The sequence below is a fragment of the Electrona antarctica genome (genome assembly GCF_951216825.1).
Source record: "Electrona antarctica genome assembly, chromosome: 5".
NCBI classification, from domain to species: domain Eukaryota; kingdom Metazoa; phylum Chordata; class Actinopteri; order Myctophiformes; family Myctophidae; genus Electrona; species Electrona antarctica.
The window spans coordinates 7411204-7433543 of record NC_136810.1 but is presented as its reverse complement, the minus strand read 5'-3'; the positions used below and the strand labels follow the sequence as shown (position 1 = coordinate 7433543).

Genomic DNA, 22340 nt, shown 5'->3' with positions numbered 1-22340 from the left:
GATGAGAGTACAGTAAGTGAGGTGAGGAAGACAATGTGTGTATACTGTATGTGTTTGTGCATCTACCTCTCTGCGATAGCCACAGCTGCATTCTTCAGCCTCTCCTTGTTAGACTGGGGAGCGCTGACCTGGGCGATGACTGGACTTAACAACCTGTTGATCAGCTCTAGGACCTTGTCTGGATTCTACAGAGTGGAGAGGGAGAGAGAAAGAGAGAATGAGATTTGTGTAGTGAAATAAGAGCGTACCAAACACGCTCTTTAAAAGGTCAGTTTTATCAAGTATAGAGGGTTTAAGTGGTACTGAATTTACAGGTCACTTTTATCAAGTATATATGGTTTAAGTGGTACTGAGTTTTCAGACTATGGCGATTGAGAGTGAGTCTACAGTTCTGATTGCAATGAGAAGTTCATTCCATAGTTGTGGAGGTTCTGCCAGGTTCCCTTAAACAGCCCAATATGAGAGCTGATGATGGCTCACCTTGGCCAGCTCGTAGAGTTTAATGGCTTCCTCGAACAAGCCTTTGTTCTCTGCTTCCAGAGCCACCTTACTAATGATGCCCCTGGTGTCACCGGCGAACTTGTCTATCACTCCAGGCTTTAGAAAGAAGAGAAGAAGAAGGTCAATGACATGAAAAGGTGATTTTTCATATATTTGCTATTTTTGTGTGGCACTGTATTATGATGAAGTGGGAATTAATTCACCAACAAAAGGTTTCTGCACGACAGCAACGATATATTTGTACATACAAATCTAATATAGAGGACTTAAGGAGGAGCTAATGGATTTAAGGCTTGCAGGTAACCCCAGCTTCACAGCTGTGATTAAAAACACACAAGAAGAAATGACGAACAAAGTAGGGCATTCACTTCTAGTCAATTTTACTAGTTGACTAGTTGCCTAGTTTACTAGTCGACTAGTTGTTTAACCACCTATTATGTTTAAAAAAAACATTTCCTTTTGTTTTTGGGGGAAATAAATATTGTACATTTAAAAACTGTGTACATTGGTGACTATAACTATAATCTACCTGATCCTGAGGCCTACAAAATCGGGGAAGAAAATAAAAAAAACGTTTTTTTTGTTTTCTTATCAACTAGTCAACTAGTACCAGCAAGGTCGACTAGTGGATTTACTAGTCGACTAGTTGCTTAATGCCCTAGAACAAAGGCGAGACAGAAACACAGAAACGTGTGGGGTGTCTACTGAGCTGCGACGAGGGAGGCAAATTGAGAGAAGGGGAAATGGAAACAAATTAATTACGAGAAAACAGAGATAAAATAGAACGAAACAAAAGCAGTATTTTCCTACCTTTCTGCTGCCATCCTTCTCTAGCCTCCCCAGCAGCATGTCAAACTGTAGAAGAAGAGAGTGTTGAGAACACATACAATTACAATTTAGGCATTTAGCAGACGCTCTTAATCCAGAGCGACTTACATTAAGCAAGAACAAAAAAGCATGGGAATACATCACATATATAAAATGCATTTATCAAGAAACATGCGTAAGCTAAGAACGTAACTAGAACATATCTATATAATGACACTATACATATAAACTATACATATATACTATACTATGCTGTACATACATACTATGAAGTGCTATGACTACATACAGTACAATGCAATTATTGTGCTGTCTACATGAATACATGAATACAGTAGACAAGTCACTGCCAAGCAGATTACAGCACTTGTTTGTCGTTGTTGTTCAGCAGAATTAGTTTATATATTCACATCTCAAAATATGACCCAAAAGAGCAGGCATTACTTCAAACGGAATACTTTATTTTTTTTCCCTCCTGGAAATAAACACACCAGCCTGAGGCAGAAACATCCATAGAGCCCCTTCCAAATCCCTTAGGGCTAATTCATAATTAACTGCACAGACTGTTCAACAAATATCACTCAATGACATGTTTTCTTTTTAAATGTAATTTTTTTTCGGTTGAATATGACACTTGAGCGATAAGTGTTGAGCAATGAAGTACGAATCAACTTTTATGACGGTAGCTCAGGAGATAGAGTTGACGTCTTTGTACAGGAAGGTTCCCAGTTCGATCCCCGGCTTTTGGCTGCACGTCAAAGTGTCCTTGACTAAGAGTCTTAACCACCTAACTGCTCCCGATGAGCAGGTTGGTGCTCATCGGGAGAAAAATATCAGCCTTAAAAGGCTGAAATGACCAAATAGTCTCCCCTGAAGGTACCTGGATGGAACTTGACACTTGGCTCATTTCTTATTTGAATACTATTGGTTCCATGACTATGAAGAGGGCATGTGGAGGGCATCAGTTCCATGACTATGAAGAGGGCATGTGGAGGGCATCAGGTCCATGACTATGAAGAGGGCATGTGGAGGGCATCAGGTCCATGACTATGAAGAGGGCATGTGGAGGGCATCAGGTCCATGACTATGAAGAGGGCATGTGGAGGGCATCAGGTCCATGACTATGAAGAGGGCATGTGGAGGGCATCAGGTCCATGACTATGAAGAGGGCATGTGGAGGGCATCAGGTCCATGACTATGAAGAGGGCATGTGGAGGGCATCAGGTCCATGACTATGAAGAGGGCATGTGGAGGGCATCAGTTCATGACTATGAAGAGGGCATGTGGAGGGCATCAGGTCCATGACTATGAAGAGGGCATGTGGAGGGCATCAGTTCCATGACTATGTAGAGGGCATGTGGAGGGCATCAGTTCCATGACTATGTAGAGGGCATGTGGAGGGCATCAGTTCTATTGGTTCCATGACTATGAAGAGGGCATGAAGAGGGCATGTGGAGGGCATCAGTTCATGACTATGAAGAGGGCATGTGGAGGGCATCAGTTCCATGACTATGTAGAGGGCATGTGGAGGGCATCAGTTCTATTGGTTCCATGACTATGAAGAGGGCATGAAGAGGGCATGTGGAGGGCATCAGTTCATGACTATGAAGAGGGCATGTGGAGGGCATCAGTTCATGACTATGAAGAGGGCATGTGGAGGGCATCAGTTCTATTGGGTCCATGACTATGAAGAGGGCATGTGGAGGGCATCAGTTCTATTGGTTCCATGACTATGAAGAGGGCATGTGGAGGCATCAGGTCCATGACTATGAAGAGGGCATGTGGAGGGCATCAGTTCATGACTATGAAGAGGACATGTGGAGGGCATCAGTTCATGACTATGAAGAGGGCATGTGGAGGGCATCAGTTCATGACTATGAAGAGGGCATGTGGAGGGCATCAGTTCATGACTATGAAGAGGGCATGTGGAGGGCATCAGTTCCATGACTATGAAGAGGGCATGTGGAGGGCATCAGTTCCATGACTATGAAGAGGGCATGTGGAGGGCATCAGGTCCATGACTATGAAGAGGGCATGTGGAGGGCATCAGGTCCATGACTATGAAGAGGGCATGTGGAGGGCATCAGTTCTATTGGTTCCATGACTATGAAGAGGGCATGTGGAGGGCATCAGTTCCATGACTATGAAGAGGGCATGTGGAGGGCATCAGTTCCATGACTATGAAGAGGGCATGTGGAGGGCATCAGTTCCATGACTATGAAGAGGGCATGTGGAGGGCATCAGTTCTATTGGTTCCATGACTATGAAGAGGGCATGTGGAGGGCATCAGTTCTATTGGTTCCATGACTATGAAGAGGGCATGTGGAGGGCATCAGTTCATGACTATGAAGAGGGCATGTGGAGGGCATCAGTTCATGACTATGAAGAGGGCATGTGGAGGGCATCAGTTCTATTGGTTCCATGACTATGAAGAGGGCATGAGGAGGGCATCAGGTCATGACTATGAAGAGGGCATGTGGAGGGCATCAGTTCTATTGGTTCCATGACTATGAAGAGGGCATGTGGAGGGCATGTGGAGGGCATCAGTTCATTACTATGAAGAGGGCATGTGGAGGGCATCAGTTCATGACTATGAAGAGGGCATGTGGAGGGCATCAGTTCATTACTATGAAGAGGGCATGTGGAGGGCATCAGTTCATGACTATGAAGAGGGCATGTGGAGGGCATCAGTTCTATTGGTTCCATGACTATGAAGAGGGCATGTGGAGGGCATGTGGAGGGCATCAGTTCATTACTATGAAGAGGGCATGTGGAGGGCATCAGTTCATTACTATGAAGAGGGCATGTGGAGGGCATCAGTTCATTACTATGAAGAGGGCATGTGGAGGGCATCAGTTCATGACTATGAAGAGGGCATGTGGAGGGCATCAGTTCATTACTATGAAGAGGGCATGTGGAGGGCATCAGTTCATGACTATGAAGAGGGCATGTGGAGGGCATCAGTTCTATTGGTTCCATGACTATGAAGAGGGCATGTGGAGGGCATGTGGAGGGCATCAGTTCATTACTATGAAGAGGGCATGTGGAGGGCATCAGGTCCATGACTATGAAGAGGGCATGTGGAGGGCATCAGTTCATGACTATGAAGAGGACATGTGGAGGGCATCAGGTCCATGACTATGAAGAGGGCATGTGGAGGGCATCAGTTCTATTGGTTCCATGACTATGAAGAGGGCATGTGGAGGGCATGTGGAGGGCATCAGTTCATGACTATGAAGAGGGCATGTGGAGGGCATCAGGTCCATGACTATGAAGAGGGCATGTGGAGGGCATCAGTTCATGACTATGAAGAGGACATGTGGAGGGCATCAGGTCCATGACTATGAAGAGGGCATGTGGAGGGCATCAGTTCATGACTATGAAGAGGGCATGTGGAGGGCATCAGTTCATGACTATGAAGAGGGCATGTGGAGGGCATCAGGTCCATGACTATGAAGAGGACATGTGGAGGGCATCAGTTCATGACTATGAAGAGGGCATGTGGAGGGCATCAGTTCATGACTATGAAGAGGGCATGTGGAGGGCATCAGTTCATGACTATGAAGAGGGCATGTGGAGGGCATCAGGTCCATGACTATGAAGAGGGCATGTGGAGGGCATCAGTTCCATGACTATGAAGAGGGCATGTGGAGGGCATCAGGTCCATGACTATGAAGAGGGCATGTGGAGGGCATCAGGTCCATGACTATGAAGAGGGCATGTGGAGGGCATCAGGTCCATGACTATGAAGAGGGCATGTGGAGGGCATCAGGTCCATGACTATGAAGAGGGCATGTGGAGGGCATCAGTTCATGACTATGAAGAGGGCATGTGGAGGGCATCAGGTCCATGACTATGAAGAGGGCATGTGGAGGGCATCAGTTCATGACTATGAAGAGGGCATGTGGAGGGCATCAGGTCCATGACTATGAAGAGGGCATGTGGAGGGCATCAGTTCATGACTATGAAGAGGGCATGTGGAGGGCATCAGTTCATGACTATGAAGAGGGCATGTGGAGGGCATCAGGTCCATGACTATGAAGAGGGCATGTGGAGGGCATCAGGTCCATGACTATGAAGAGGGCATGTGGAGGGCATCAGTTCATGACTATGAAGAGGGCATGTGGAGGGCATCAGTTCATGACTATGAAGAGGGCCTGTGGAGGGCATCAGTTCATGACTATGAAGAGGGCCTGTGGAGGGCATCAGTTCATGACTATGAAGAGGGCATGTGGAGGGCATCACTTCCCACTGTGGTCTGTTCTGTGTGCAGAGCTCACCCTCAAAGGCTGTGTCAGCCGAGGACAAACCTGTCTGCTCTCTGCCGGATGACACATTTTAAATAGGCTAGCAGTTTTTTCTAGTTCTTCAGAGCGAGCTCTCACAAAAATGCACTGCAAAGTGTTTTCCAACATGTTTCCCAACTTTACAATAGAACCAAAGGGATTCTGGTTGAAAAGAGGCGAAGTCGTCTGGTGTTCAACGATGGGTTTCTTACCTCTCGACTCTCGATGACGAGCTCACTGACGCAGCGCATGAACATGTTCTCTCCCTGGCTGTCCTTCTCATTGCTGAAGACAGAAAGACACACGGATTAGAGACATTGTTTTAAGAGCTTACTAGTGGATGACAATGACGTGTTTACGAGGAAGAGAATGTCCGGCATTTTGAAAAGCCACCGCACAGGAGAGTGAAACAGAGTCGAGTGTATTGATCGTAGACAGATGAATGTTCTTATTCTGTCGTGTGTCGATTGTGGTGGGAGGTGTGTCGAAGTGAGGAGGACAAATTAACCCATTTTGGGCGGGAACCCCTTTTGGTGTTAGCATTATGTTATGCTTTAGCTATTGAAAAATAGCAGATCTACAAGCTCATAGCACGCCACCGAGTGGCGCGCTACGAGCTTGTAGGTCTGCTATTTTTGAAAAATCGAAGAACGACTGACATAGAAACATAGCTTTTTCAGAAAACTGTCAGGACGTAGAAGATATTTTTAGAATCTGATCTCAGGTCAAAATGGGTTAAGTGTTTGTGACAGCTGAGCTGAAACGCTCAACGGAATGTATGACTTCTACAATGTATTGCATGTGTGTTTATACAGTATATAATGAATGTGTTGTGTGCTATAATTTACCGTAGGAAGTAGAAGTACTGCAGGGCTTCGCGTGGATCTGTGGACTCAAACTTGCGAGTATAGAGCATCAGCAAGCGGATGAAGTTGAGGCGACGCACCATAGGCGGATCACCAGCCTCCTGACTCACTGCAGAGAAGAGGAGGAAAGGGCTTTACGGCAATAATCAGCAATCGGCTCCGTATTTCCTCTTCCCGTTTCGCTGGACAATGACAACGATGACACCATTTTCTCCTTCCTGATACCAATATTGATAACCAATACCCATAACATTTCCATTAGGACAGATTGCTAACTTTATAGTTTGACATTTAACCACTTGAACCACTTCATTCCTATTCTTGAAGGATCTGCTATTTAATAAGAGACTTGGTGTAGATCGAAGAAGAATGCACCAAGCACAGTGCAACTCTGTCCGTTATACTAGAAGCAGTGACGTAGAGTCCGTGGGGGCCACGGGGCCTCGGCCCCCATGAGGAATTAGACCTTATATATATTCGCCTCGGTTCGTCCCGTTTGTTTAAACATGCTCTTCTGTTTATAATCTAAACACTGTGACACGTTTAAAAAGTGTTACAAGGGGAGGGGGGACTTGCCCCCATGACGATTATAAAAACAACTGGTTAAACTAAAGTGATATTGAAAAATTCCAAATGTTATCAAAGTATTCTGGCGGTACACAAATGTTATACTTTGATAACATTTGGATTTTTTTTTGCCATTTTCCGTGTACACTGCTCTAGATCAGTGGTTCCCAAAGTGGGGTCCGGGGACCCCCAGGGGTCCTTGAGGGAGTTCCAGCGGTCCCCAGCTAAATGATAGCTTTGAACCAAATGGACCCTTATGGGTCTGTAACTCTGAGTGTACAAATGGAACCAAATGGAGTCGGACCCTAACGGGTCCATTTGGTTCCATTTGTACACTCTGAGTTAAATTAACATTGCTTTTACAATATAAATTGGGGGCGCCAGCGATAGAAATGCCATAAATAATAATAAATATCTTCTCTTATGGGGGGGGTCCCTGGCATATCTCTTCAAAAGGGGGTCCGCGGGCTGATTAGTGTCAATTTAGGGGTCCTTGACATGAAAAAGGTTTGGGAACCACTGCTCTAGAATGATGGTGGAACAACACTTACGAAGCTGAGCGCTCTGGCCGGACGATTTGAGCAGCAGCCGGAGCTCGTAGAGGACCAGGGCCACGTGCACGGCGTGACTCCGCAGCCGCTCCGCCCGGAAAAGGAAGGCCACGGCGGCCTCGAACTGGGCCGTCAGGAAGAGCACCTGGAAGTACAGGAAGGGCTGCTGGGCGGCGGAGAAATGAGACTCCCCTGTTGGACCAAAGAGAGGATATACACCACGGGTTAGGAGAAATGAGACTCCCCTGTTGGACCAAAGAGAAGATGATATACACCACAGGTTAGGAGAAATGAGACTCCCCTGTTGGACCAAAGAGATGATATACACCACGGGTTAGGAGAAATGAGACTCCCCTGTTGGACCAAAGAGAAGATGATATACACCACAGGTTAGGAGAAATGAGACTCCCCTGTTGGACCAAAGAGATGATACACACCACGGGTTAGGAGACATGAGACTCCCCTGTTGGACCAAAGAGATGATATACATTATACACCACGGGTTAGGAGAAATGAGACTCCCCTGTTGGACCAAAGAGATGATATACATTATACACCACGGGTTAGGAGACATGAGACTCCCCTGTTGGACCAAAGAGATGATACACACCACGGGTTAGGAGAAATGAGACTCCCCTGTTGGACCAAACAGATGATATACACCACGGGTTAGGAGAAATGAGACCCCCCTGTTGGACCAGAGAGATGATACACACCACGGGTTAGGAGAAATGAGACTCCCCTGTTGGACCAAAGAGATGATATACACCACGGGTTAGGAGACATGAGACTCCCCTGTTGGACCAAAGAGATGACATACACCACGGGTTAGGAGAAATGAGACTCCCCTGTTGGACCAGAGAGATGATATACACCACGGGTTAGGAGAAATGAGACTCCCCTGTTGGACCAGAGAGAGGATACACACCACGGGTTAGGAGAAATGAGACTCCCCTGTTGGACCAAAGAGATACACCACGGGTTAGGAGAAATGAGACTCCCCTGTTGGACCAGAGAGATGACATACACCACGGGTTAGGAGAAATGAGACTCCCCTGTTGGACCAAAGACATGATATACACCACGGGTTAGGAGAAATGAGACTCCCCTGTTGGACCAGAGAGATGATACACACCACGGGTTAGGAGAAATGAGACTCCCCTGTTGGACCAAAGAGATGATATACACCACGGGTTAGGCCGGCACAATTAGTACTCCAAATGATCAAATCTAAAAGTATTTGATAAGAGCATATTTACAAAATATTTACCAAAGTGCTGTACGAGGTGAAACAAAAATGTCAAGCAGAAAATATGCAAGTGCAACAACAAAGCCACACGTTACATACATCAATCAGGTCAAGACATAAGACTAAAGCAAATGCAAAAAAAGTGTGTCTTGAGAAGAGATTTAAAAGTCTTGATAGAATTAGCACCTCTAATATGGTCAAATCTCAGGTCAGAATGGGTTAAATCATTAATCGCAATCATTGGAGCGAGGATAAAACGTCTGTCGTAATCGTGACAGCCCAAACCATGGTTCTGCTTGGACGGCAACAGAACGCTGAGGTACTTAATGCTAAGTTACCGTTTCTGTATTTATGCTTTGTTTTCCCTGTGTAGTGTGATGTAATCTATTGTCTGCTTGTTTTGATGCTTTTTCTTTTTTTGGCGTCCCATGCTATTTTCGGCGAGCGATACAGGAACATGTGCTCCCCCTAACAAAAGGGTGCCTATTGAATCAGATAATGAATCTAGTGAACTAAAAAGGACTTTGTAGAATGGGTGCAGTTCAAACGAAAGTACAGGTCAATACAAAAACTGCTACGAGGATAAAACCAGAAAAAGCACTAAGTCTAAGACTTGTTTATATCAGGGTCCTCCATTTTCAATTCATCAGAACATTATAAAGGCATACAAATAAATAAATACATGACATTTTTAAAGCTATACCAATTAGTGTATTAAAATGGTGAATGCCTTCGTCTCAATCAAATCCATGTCAATATTTTACTCTGCCGACTATAATAATTATGCCAATACTATAACATATTATTCTTGTCCTCTAATTACACCTTTATAAAAAAAAAAAAAATCTATTGTCTAACAGCTGCAATCAAGCTAAAGTCGTGAAAGTATGAATTTAGGGGGGTAGAGAGAGAGAGAGAGAGAGAGAGAGAGAGAGAGAGAGAAATGTTTTGTTCAGCTGGAATTCCTTAGTCATCAACTTTACTTTTTAATTAAAATTCTTAATCCTCTCGCTGGCTGAAACTTGCTGCTGGAGTCAAACACAGAACACACGCTCGGCCATGTCAGCCATTCCGCTGCCTTATCTCACAGTACCAGCGCTTTAGTTGAGAGAGAGAGAGAGAGAGAGAGAGAGAGAGAGAGAGAGAGAGAGAGAGAGCGAGATGAAGAGGAGAAAGACAAAGGAGGAGAGATAAGAGTGGGCCTGATGGTGGTGGTGGTGCGTGCGCCGTGCTCCGTGCGGGGGAAGACAGACAGTGAACACGAAATGAAAGTGCGAGCGAGAGAGAATAAATGAAGAGGTGAGGAGAAAGACGAGGAAAGACACGGAGAGAGTAATAAAGTAGAATAATGGTGCTGTGTCGGAGGGTGTACGGAGAGAGAGAGAGAGAGAAATAAGCCAACACACCTCCAAAAATATAATATCTATGTATCTATCTATCTATCTATCTATCTATCTAGCTTAGGGCATTAAGCAACTAGTCGACTAGTTTACTAGTCGACTAGTAAATCCACTGTTGGTACTAGTTGACTAGTTGATAAAAAAAAAAAAAAAAAAAAAGATTATTTATTTTACTTTTTCCCGATTTTGTAGGCCTCAAGATCAGGTAGATTATAGTTATAGTCACCATGTACACAGTTTTTCAATGTACAAATATTTATTTCCCAAAAAAAAAAAGTTTATTTTTTTAATTTATTTTATTTTTTACATAATAGGTAGTTAAACAACTAGTCGACTAGTAAAAATGACTAGAAGTGAATGCCCTAATCTATCTATCTATCTATACACAAAACATATTAGATTAGTTTATATAATTATAATTACTATGTAGAGTTAGGGATGAGAATTATCGATTCATTCAATAATTGCTATCTTATCGATCGTTTAACCAGAAAGCATCGTATTTGTAAAATACTAATCTGAGAATCTTAATTTCCCTCAATGTCTAACATAAAAAAATCTACATTTTGCTGATATACAGAAAGAATACAAAATGCATATTATATTCCTTAATCAAATATTTATTTAACTATTTGAGATACAGGGCCAGGCAATGGTATCTTTGTATGAGGAATAAAATGAAATTAAAAGTACATTATCTTGTCTGTCACATCAAATGCAAAAGCAGAGATGTTTCTGTGGCTGCCAAGGTGGGGGGGGGGGGGGGGGGGGGGGGGGGGGGCATTACAATCACAGAGAACCGCAGATTTTTCGATTAATTGTTAAGTTTAATTGAAGAATTTCTTAACTCATTCGCCGCCAAGACCACCATTTGTAGCTGAATTGTGTACTCCAGAACCGCCACCGTTCTCCACAATGTTAAATGTCTTATTTTGAAAGGCGTTTCACTCGGAAACAGAGAAACAGGACGTGAAAAAACGCTATTTAACATGTCGCGCAAAAAGGTTGTTTTGATCCAAAACGCAGCCTGGAAGAAATATCCTGAAGACAGCATAAGCCAGCACTTTTTTCTTTGTTTTGTTTTTTAATCGCACCGGAAGCCGTGTGTGTGTGAGAGACAGAGGAAAACACCTCAGATGGACAGAGAGAAGAACCAAACAAGAGGGAGAAAAGGACAGAGATTGAAGGAGACAGAGGGAGGAGATAGAAGAGATTGAGAGAAAGATGGAGAGAGTGAGAAGAGATTGAGAGAAAGAGAGAGAAGAGATTGATTTGAGAGAAAGAGTGAGGTCTTATCTGAACAGAGCACAGCAGTACACACCCGCAGAGAGAACACAGCACTCTCCAACTCTGTGGGAGGCAACGCTTCCAGTCAAGTGTGTGTGTGTGTGTGTGTGTGTGTGTGTGTGTGTGTATGTGTGTGTGAGAGAGAGAGCGAGTGACAGAAAATGAGTGTGAGAGTCATATTTGTTAATGTTTAAAACATGCTTTTCAAGTCAAGGTTTCAAGTCAAGGTTTTAAGAGTATTATTTAAGCAGCAGGTTTCTATAGAGAGACACAAAGCCGAAGGGCAGAGGAGTGTCTGGAAGGGAACCAGACCGACGGGTGGTATGGGGCCAATGGCACACTATCCAGTGAGTCAGCTACCAGCGCCCCAGAGGTTTCATTTACACAACATCCATAGGCCAAGGCTGCCTGTGTCTTCCTACCCATTGTGTCCATACCCTCCAGCATTTGTTGTTGTCTCCACCAGGCCGAAGGCATGGGGAGAGAGTATGTTTTGCACTCCGTCCGTGTGTGTGTCCGTCCGTCCGTGTGTGTGTCCTTCCGTCCGTCTGTGTACAGCTAATCTCCGGCACCGTTAACCCGGCCGATGCCAAACTTTGCACACACACTCCCTGGATGCCAACGATGAACCTCTGCCCCACATTTTCCAGAACGGCCAGTTATAGCGCCACCATGAGGCAGCTTTTCACATTTTTGACCTACAACTGCACCGATCTGCGTGAAACGTTGCATGCACACTCCCTAGAGGCCAAGGACAAACCTTTGACCTGCATTTTCCGCATCTGCCTTTTATAGCGCCACCAGGAGGCCGACTTTTGTAAAACACATTTTTTTATATTACTCCTCCAGATTCTGTCCAAAAATCTCACAAATCGTTACACAGTATCTCTATGGTCATGTGCTCAAGTTGGATCTGTCCGATATTTCATATTCCATCCTAATTGGCTATAATTGGCTTTCACAGTTTGCAAGATTGCCCCGTTTAGAACAATAGCCTCAAATCATGAACGCAGCATGCAATTTACGTGAAATCTTTCACACTTTTTCTTACTAGGCTGAGGAATATATCCCACCCTTTTCACATTGGCCTGTTATAGCGCCACCAACAGGTTGATTTTTGCAAAACACATTTTTGGAACAAAATGCCTCAAATCATCAAAAAAAATAAAAAAATCCTCCTAAACATCCTTGCCAAACATCACACACACTCCTATCCTCCTGGTGGAGACCTGTGCCCGGAAGGGCACTTTTTCTAGTTTTCTCTCTGTTCACTCACTGAGTGACATCCAAAACCTTCCCTTTCTCTCTCTCTCTCTTTTTTCAGTCATACTAGAATAAAGACATTTGAACTGTGTCCCACTGTAATATTGCAATCAAATATACATGCAGAAAACATAAAAACGAACTTAAACTATGTCCCACTGTAATATTGCAATCAAATATACATGCAGAAAACATAAAAACTAACTTAAAAAAAATACTCTCTCTCTAAAAGGTGCTCTTCGTAATCTCTCCTCATAAAATCCTCATTTTTCGTCTACAGCAGGAAAAGCTACCATGTCATCTGAAGTGCCTTTTGTAGTCCTATTTGATATTTTAAGTGCTACTGTGTAGAGACCAACACAATAACATCTCCATTGTCCATACTGACACAGCGTCCACTTTGCCATTGTGTCAGACTCAGTCCCAGCGCCCAGACGTAGCCGGTTATTTTTTTATAAACATAGGTTTTTATATGCGTTTTTGCGGAATACTGTATATTTCCAAATAGTAGCCTGGGCGTTTAATTCCAGTTTTTCATGTGTCTATGAGGTGACAGTACTTCATTAGATACCCTGGAGTCGTTTTTATGTGCAATGGTCCTGATGATCATGTTTTAGGGTGGAAGAAACCACAGCACTCTATTTTTAATTTGAAAAAGCCATTTGCAGTAGGCCTTTATACATTTTTGCACAGGGTCATCATTTGGTTACAGTTCCTGTAGAGCATGTTTTTTAGTGCCAAATTATAAGGTATGGTAAACAAACATACATTGCAGACAAAGACTTTTGTCTTTTGAACAGACCTCAACAGAAGCACATAAGAAGAGTTCCATACCGTAATCCTCCAACAGCTGTTTCTGGAGCTGTGGCAGAGTCAGTCTGTCCTGAGAACTGCTGCCATCATCGTCAAAACACACCTGGTTCAACTACAGAATAACAACAACAACAACAACGTCAGCAGCAGACAGACAGTGGCCTCCATATTATAACAATGACGACGCCATAACAATCCAACTGTTGTTAACTTACCTTCAGCCACAGGTAGTCCTCGGTCTTGTCTGCCACCTCTCCGTGGTTGTCGCTGATGTCACACTTCCCTATGAGACAGTAGACGGCTCTCTTGTAGGGGTCAGCGCTGTTCCTCAGAACTCTGCGGTAGTGCAGCCGAAGCTTGTTCTCTGACCCCGGGGCGAGGCTACAAAACAAAAGGGATGTCAAGTGAGTGAAAGTTAAATTAATTGGCCTACTGGCAGTATGCAAAATAAATGTGCTGCCGATCGATCCAACGGTATGCCACGGAGACACACACACATTCTCACAGACCCTCTGATAGAACACTGTTCTTTCACAACGCGTTACGCGTCACCTCACGCCACCTTGCGAAGCTTGTAGATGGCCAATTTTCACTACTTCTTAAACATCTGTTTTGTAATTTATGGAAATTCTTATATTTTGAGAATTCATTGAATTTGTTTTTAAATGAAAAATAGGATTTAAAAATAAAATAAAAAAATGTTAGAAACAAAAAAAAAGGGACCCATAAGAATTTGTCTGTGACCCACAAATGGGTCCTGACCCAGAGTTTGGGGAACCAGTGTTCTAGACGGCTCGGCCCCTCGCAACCGTGCTGTGTAAGGAAAAACCTGGAGATAAATCCAGTTAAAAGCGGAAAACAGGAAAACATAATGTGTGTGAGGCCCTTCTTCTCACCGTCGGTCAGGGCTGTTCATGTACTCCTGGAACCAGGTCTTGAAGTCTCCCAGCTGGTGCTGAGCTCTGTTCACCACCTGCATGGCTGCATTCAGGTCTCCACAGCGCAGGCAGAAGTAGATCACAGCCCACACTGGGTGACCCTCCACATCGCCATCCTGTTAGCAATTCACATTAACCCAATAAAACCGGAAAGCATAGATGTGTCATTTTAGATTTGAGCTATTATTGCACATTGGTTGGCTACCGGTATTCAGAAATAGCTTCGTGTCCTATGAGCTTGTAGGTCTGCTATTTTTGAAAAATCTCCAACATTTGTGCAAATCTTTGAATATATATATATATATACATTTTTGATGCGAACATTTTTAACTCAAATCTTTGCTTCTGGGGAGTCCCTGGTACAAGATATAGGTCCATAGGTTTGAGAACCACCAATATAGCAACATAGGGTTTTCAGAAAACGTAGGATTTACAAGACATTTGTACATTCGGCCTCATGTCTACATGGGTTAACTTACTTAACGGTGCAATAAGAACTATTTTAGAATGAATGAATGAATGAATGAATGAATGAGTGAATGAATGCATTATTTTTACCACAATAATATCGACCCATCCCTACATGCGATGGACCCGCGTTCAAATCCCGGGCAGGACATAAACGCTATGCAGGTTCACGGGATTATTTCCAGGAAACCATATATATGTAGGCACAAGCTACGTGTATGCATGCATGTAGGTGTTACCTGCATGCCCGGGAGGGGTCCTGGTAGTTTAATATTGTTACCTGCATGCCCGGGAGGGGTCCTGGTAGTTTAATGTTGTTACCTGCATGCCCGGGAGGGGTCCTGGTAGTTTAATGTTGTTACCTGCATGCCCGGGAGGGGTCCTGGTAGTTTAATGTTGTTACCTGCATGCCCGGGAGGGGTCCTGGTAGTTTAATGTTGTTACCTGCATGCCCGGGAGGGGTCCTGGTAGTTTAATATTGTTACCTGCATGCCCGGGAGGGGTCCTGGTAGTTTAATGTTGTTACCTGCATGCCCGGGAGGGGTCCTGGTAGTTTAATATTGAGGAAGCTGCGGACGAGTTGGTACGTTCCGGGCACTCCTCCTAGTTGGGCCTGGTGGAGGTTCCCAAATACTGTCACCAAGGTGTAGTTCTTATAACTGAGGAGAAAGGAGACCGGAAGAGTTAATATCACTCACTCACAAAAATGGTAAATGGTGCATTTATATAGCACCTTTATCCAAGGCGCTTTACATAGATTGTGCATTACATTCACCCATTCATACACACATTCATACACCGATTGCGGCGGAAGCCATGCAAGGTACCAACCAGCACATCGGGAGCAATTTGGGGTTCAGTGTCTTGCCCAAGGACACTTCGACTTGTAGACAGGAGGAGCCGGGATTCGAACCGCCGACCCATGGATCATTGGACGACCTGCTCTACCTCTTGAGCCACAGTCGCCCCACACACTCACGCATGCACGCACGTGCACACGCGCGCAGACACACAGGCACACACTTACCTGTTCTCTAGGAAGCTGAGTGCCTGGCGTACGAAGTTCATTTGCATGTCAACAGCCGTGCGACTTTTCAGGGTGTCTTTGGCCGGGACCAGCAGCACGTCTGTCATCTGTTTCACCATCAGCCACATCTCTGAGACATTCTGCAGGAGACAACAGGGTTGTCACAGAAACAAACCATCAGCCACATCTCTGAGACATTCTGCAGGAGACAACAGGGTTGTCACAGAGACAAACCATCAGCCACATCTCTGAGACATTCTGCAGGAGACAACAGGGTTGTCACAGAAACAAACCATCAGCCACATCTCTGAGACATTCTGCAGGAGACAACAGGGTTGTCACAGAGACAAACCATCAGCCACATCTCTGAGACATTCTGTAGGAGGAGACAACAGGGTTGTCACAGAAACAAACCATCAGCCACATCTCTGAGACATTCTGCAGGAGACAACAGGGTTGTCACAGAAACAAACCTTCAGCCACATCTCTGAGACATTCTGCAGGAGACAACAGGGTTGTCACAGAAACAAACCATCAGCCACATCTCTGAGACATTCTGCAGCACTACACAATAGGGTTGTCACAGAAACAAACCATCAGCCACATCTCTGAGACATTCTGCAGGAGACAACAGGGTTGTCACAGAAACAAACCTTCAGCCACATCTCTGAGACATTCTGCAGGAGACAACAGGGTTGTCACAGAAACACACCATCAGCCACATCTCTGAGACATTCTGTAAGGAGACAACAGGGTTGTCACAGAGACAAACCATCAGCCACATCTCTGAGACATTCTGCAGGAGACAACAGGGTTGTCACAGAAACAAACCATCAGCCACATCTCTGAGACATTCTGCAGGAGACAACAGGGTTGTCACAGAAACAAACCATCAGCCACATCTGAGACATTCTGCAGGAGACAACAGGGTTGTCACAGAAACAAACCATCAGCCACATCTCTGAGACATTCTGCAGGAGACAACAGGGTTGTCACAGAGACAAACCATCAGCCACATCTCTGAGACATTCTGTAGGAGGAGACAACAGGGTTGTCACAGAAACAAACCATCAGCCACATCTCTGAGACATTCTGCAGGAGACAACAGGGTTGTCACAGAAACAAACCTTCAGCCACATCTCTGAGACATTCTGCAGGAGACAACAGGGTTGTCACAGAAACAAACCTTCAGCCACATCTCTGAGACATTCTGCAGGAGACAACAGGGTTGTCACAGAAACAAACCATCAGCCACATCTCTGAGACATTCTGCAGGAGACAACAGGGTTGTCACAGAAACAAACCATCAGCCACATCTGAGACATTCTGCAGGAGACAACAGGGTTGTCACAGAAACAAACCATCAGCCACATCTCTGAGACATTCTGTAAGGAGACAACAGGGTTGTCACAGAGACAAACCATCAGCCACATCTCTGAGACATTCTGTAGGAGGAGACAACAGGGTTGTCACAGAAACAAACCATCAGCCACATCTCTGAGACATTCTGCAGGAGACAACAGGGTTGTCACAGAAACAAACCTTCAGCCACATCTCTGAGACATTCTGCAGGAGACAACAGGGTTGTCACAGAAACACACCATCAGCCACATCTCTGAGACATTCTGTAAGGAGACAACAGGGTTGTCACAGAGACAAACCATCAGCCACATCTCTGAGACATTCTGCAGGAGACAACAGGGTTGTCACAGAAACAAACCATCAGCCACATCTCTGAGACATTCTGCAGGAGACAACAGGGTTGTCACAGAAACAAACCATCAGCCACATCTGAGACATTCTGCAGGAGACAACAGGGTTGTCACAGAAACAAACCATCAGCCACATATCTGAGACATTCTGCAGGAGACAACAGGGTTGTCACAGAAACAAACCATCAGCCACATCTCTGAGACATTCTGCAGCACTATACAACAGGGTTGTCACAGAAACAAACCATCAGCCACATCTCTGAGACATTCTGCAGCACTATACAACAGGGTTGTCACAGAAACAAACCATCAGCCACATCTCTGAGACATTCTGCAGCACTACACAATAGGGTTGTCACAGAAACGCAGAAGAAGAAAACCCCAAGTCACTGGGCTGTCAATTAAAATAGACCAATGGCACTGAATTCTCAGTCTCTGCCGAATGCTGATGATGGCATGAAGTGAACCTATATAACCTCTGTTAACATCATGTTGCATAAATACAATACTCCCTGTGTTTCAAAGAATTTATTTCAAAATACTACTGTTGAGCAAAGCTTTAAATAGTTTAGGGCCAAAATACATTTCTGATCTTGTACGATATCAAGAACCATCCAGACAGAAAATGGAAAGGCCTGGTTGGTCCTTTACAACCACAAATAAACATTGGGCAGCAGCATTGAGCTTCTATGCACCACACATCTGGAACAACCTTGCAGAAAACTGCATGTCTGCTGCCAAACATATTTATTTTTGCCGCCACCTTTGTTCAAGTTATTTTTCTTTTTTCACTTATATTTTCTCTTCGGCACTGTAACTCTCTGTAAATCTATGAATTTTACTTAATTTTGTTTAATGCATGCTAATGCTAATAATAACATTTTATAATTGTATAATTGCGATTCTTTTGCTTGATGTTCTGTGAAAAGGCACATTGAATTGCCTTGTTGAAATGTGCTACACAAAAAAAACGGCCTCCCATAATGTCACATATACTGTATGATATAATTATGCTTACCTTGTCATCTAGACTTTCAGCTACAGATGCACACAGGTCTCCTAAGTTAGGCTGGACATGGCCATTCACAATCTTCTCATTGAAGACGTAGATCTGACCATGTAACAAGATGGAGGGCAGAGGAGGGGAGGGGACAGGAGCAAATAAAAAAAAAGAGACAAAATATGTATTTTACGCCAAACCAATAAAAGTCACATAAAACAAAATCAAAACCGTTGAGCAAATTCAACCGGCCATCATGTCATAATAGAGCAAAAAAACAAAACGAAACAAAGAAAACAGATGTCGGCCTACAGCTCCGTTTCTTCATGGCGCTACGACCTCAGTGTAAAATGGTGGATGACGAAAAACAGGGCAAGAAGAAGCAGAGCGTTCAGGAGGTCATCGAAGAAGACGATAAAGACCAGGAAAATGACCCCGCAGGCAATGTGACGGCACATGGTCAAGAAGTGGCCGTACAGCCGATCAACGAACGGTGGACAAAGAGAGGGAATTATGGGACAGACAAACGAGGAAGAAGAGGTGACGGAAGGGTGGCAGAGGGACGAAGGAGACATACATACTGTACACACATTACACTGGTATAAATATAGATTTAAACACAGACCAAGGGAGACAGAGAGAGAGAATCTGCCCCCACAGGGGAAATTACCCAGAGTACCCCTCTCTCCCTGTTAATCAGAGTGTTTGATCTGTCGATGCCCCCGTTAGCCTGACCTCATTCTCACTGAATGGACCAGAGGGTCAGTACAATACAAACAACACAGACTGGGCCGGGCCTCGGACCGCATCATTGTTACAATCAATGTCATTTGATGCATTAAAGGAGAATTCCATGCTAGAAGGCTTTCTTACCTTTATTTGTAGTTGTTACGTCCCCACCAAAGAGGTCCAGGTGTGATTTTGTGCAAAAGTGCATTATTGGCTATTTCCCCTACCATAAGCCCTCAATGAATTGCATTGAATTGAATGGGGCTATGGGGTGTTGTGCTAATTCGCTTATTTCCATCGCTCAAAAATCAATTTCTTTTGTATATATCCTCTCTTCATAATGTAAATAGTATCCCAAGTGGCACACTTTACTACTTATTTCGATGGAAATAAGCGAATTAGCACAAAAACCCAACCCCCATTGAGGGCTTATATTAGGGGAAATAGCCAATAATGCACTTTTGCACAAAATAACACCTGGACCTCTTTTGTGGGGAGGTAACAACTACAAATAAAGGTAAGAAAGCCTTCTAGTATGGAATTCTCCTTTAAATGCATGGGAGAAAAGAAGAAAAAAAAATATTTGTCAATTACAATATTTAAAAACAGAAAGACAGGGGGGAGGGGGGTGCATGGGGGGGGGGCTATCAATGCCATACTGCCAGTATGAATGCCAGGCATTAAAGTGGTTAAAATCCGGTACAGACCTGTCGGCCGTAAGCCACCTCCACACTGTCCAAGGAGCTCCTGCCTGGAACGGCCACATCGCTCACAAAGCTGGGCTGGACACAAAAATTGAAAATATTTAGAGAAAATATAATAAAACCCTCTAATTTACAAATGCTCACGTGTTTTTATACACAGTGTTAGAAAAAGTGGGATAAATGCATGCGTAATCGAAACCATGATTATTATTAAAATAATATTTCATTTATTACAATTATTTAATTTCCACTCAAAAGTATTTTATTCGTTCCAATTTCATTAAACAAACAAAATAAAAATCTTCAGACCTTTAAAGGTTACACCAAACTGAGTGAGAGGCCTATAAACAGATTGCTCTGCTCGTGCTATTCCATTATTAAAAGGCAATATGCTTCTTGCCATTTTCTTTTTGGAAACGTATTAATTTTTGATGGAAAGTCATGTCAAAAGGATGGAAGGGGGTGTGGAGGCCCTACATTCTGCAAACCCCTAATTCTGCTACTTACAAGAGAGCAAAGGGATGGGACCATATTGTTTAGTCATTCTTTAGGCTTTAACCCATTCTGGGCGGGAACCCCTTTTGGTGTTAGCATTATGTTATGCTTTAGCTATTGAAAAATAGCAGATCTACAAGCTCATAGCACGCCACCGAGTGGCGCGCTACGAGCTTGTAGGTCTGCTATTTTTGAAAAATCGAAGAACCACTGACATAGAAACATAGCTTTTTCAGAAAACTGTTATTTACAAAACAACGTTTCGGTCCTTATACATTCATCAGGACAGAATATTTTTGTGCTGGTGAAATAATATGCTCGGGTGATCCTTTCTTTAGATATGATGATTCTTGGTCTCGAAAAGTCATCGTTGAAGCATGACCTGATTGCCATTGGGGTATCAGGGGCTGGTGGTGGTGTTGTGTCATATAGAGCGTCGCAGTCCCGCCCCCTCGAGAGACCCGGAAAATAAATCCCCGTTCATTTTCCTCATAGACTTTTCAGAAAGTATTTATTTAAAGACGTTTACGCCGCGGACAAAGCCAACTCTTGTCGTGACAAATCATGACAACAAACACAAATTTTCAAATAATTAGAAAGAAGAAGAAAACGGCAGGTTACAACACTTTTTTTGTTGTTTTTCTTCTTTGTAATTATTTGTTTGGTCCAAAATATTGTGTTTGTTGTCATGATTTGTCACGACAAGAGTTGGCTTTGTACGACGCTTATAAGGTCTTTAAATAAATACGTTTTGAAATGTCTATGGGAAAAATGCATTGGGAACTATTTCCTGGGCCTGGCGTAGTCATGAAAGGGGGCGGGACTGCGACGCTCTATACGGTAAAGATTTACTATATGGATTAGGTAATGAGGAGTGCGGAAGGCACTGCATTCGTTTAGTATTGAAACCTGCTGTGTGTGTGTGTGTGTGTATGTGTGTGTGTGGGTGTGTGTGTGTGTGTGTGTGTGTGTGTGTTGTACCTCGGCTTCCTGACTGAAGTCCAGTGCATCCTCTCCTGCTCCCAGCAGCGTGTGTAACACTCTCTGCTTCACCTGTTCCCATTGGACCAGCATTGACTCGCGATGGTACTCTTCAGCCAATAGGAATGTCTGGAGGGGAGGGCAGGAAAGAGCAGGAAGTAGTGGGAAAGGAAAGGAAGACGGGGGTCATTTTAAAACGTAATTTAATTTTTATTTTATGGAGCAAAATCAGTCTGGATTCCAGGCTACAAAACTTTACCTCCAAAACTATTACCAATTATTTGGGTCTGAACACCCCAGGGGGGTCCTTGGGGAGTTTCCAGGGGGCTGCCACTGCCAGCTAATGAATGGCCAGCTTTGAGTGTTTGTGTAAAACACAAACATTGTGTAAACGCAAACATTGAAGACGAAGGTGAGGACGCAAATTCTGATTGGCCGGAATGAGATGTATGATAAGAGCGCCCCTCAATTCACATGGGTGAGATTTTTATTTCACCACATCTTTAACCCATTTTGGGTGGGAACGCCTTTTGGTGTTAGCATTATGTTATGCTTTAGCTATTGAAAAATAGCAGATCTACAAGCTCATAGCGCGCCACCGAGTAGCGCGCTACGAGCTTGTAGGTCTGACATAGAAACGACTGACATAGAAACATAGCTTTTTCAGAAAACTGT

General features: G+C 44.0%; 1 protein-coding gene across 1 annotated transcript in view; it reads right to left on the bottom strand.

Annotated features, from left to right (window-relative positions):
* Window positions 1–22340, bottom strand: part of nup93 (nucleoporin 93) — a 65776-nt gene that overhangs the window by 4793 nt on the left and 38643 nt on the right. The window contains exons 5-18 of the mRNA XM_079500565.1: window positions 21666–21794; window positions 20193–20267; window positions 18775–18867; window positions 16045–16184; window positions 15544–15676; window positions 14508–14665; window positions 13827–13992; window positions 13633–13723; window positions 7600–7791; window positions 6464–6590; window positions 5828–5900; window positions 1312–1356; window positions 481–597; window positions 67–185 (exon numbers count right to left, since the gene is read on the bottom strand). Coding sequence (XP_079356691.1) covers window positions 67–185; window positions 481–597; window positions 1312–1356; window positions 5828–5900; window positions 6464–6590; window positions 7600–7791; window positions 13633–13723; window positions 13827–13992; window positions 14508–14665; window positions 15544–15676; window positions 16045–16184; window positions 18775–18867; window positions 20193–20267; window positions 21666–21794 — 1658 coding nt within the window. The remainder of the gene's footprint in view (window positions 1–66; window positions 186–480; window positions 598–1311; window positions 1357–5827; window positions 5901–6463; window positions 6591–7599; window positions 7792–13632; window positions 13724–13826; window positions 13993–14507; window positions 14666–15543; window positions 15677–16044; window positions 16185–18774; window positions 18868–20192; window positions 20268–21665; window positions 21795–22340) is intronic.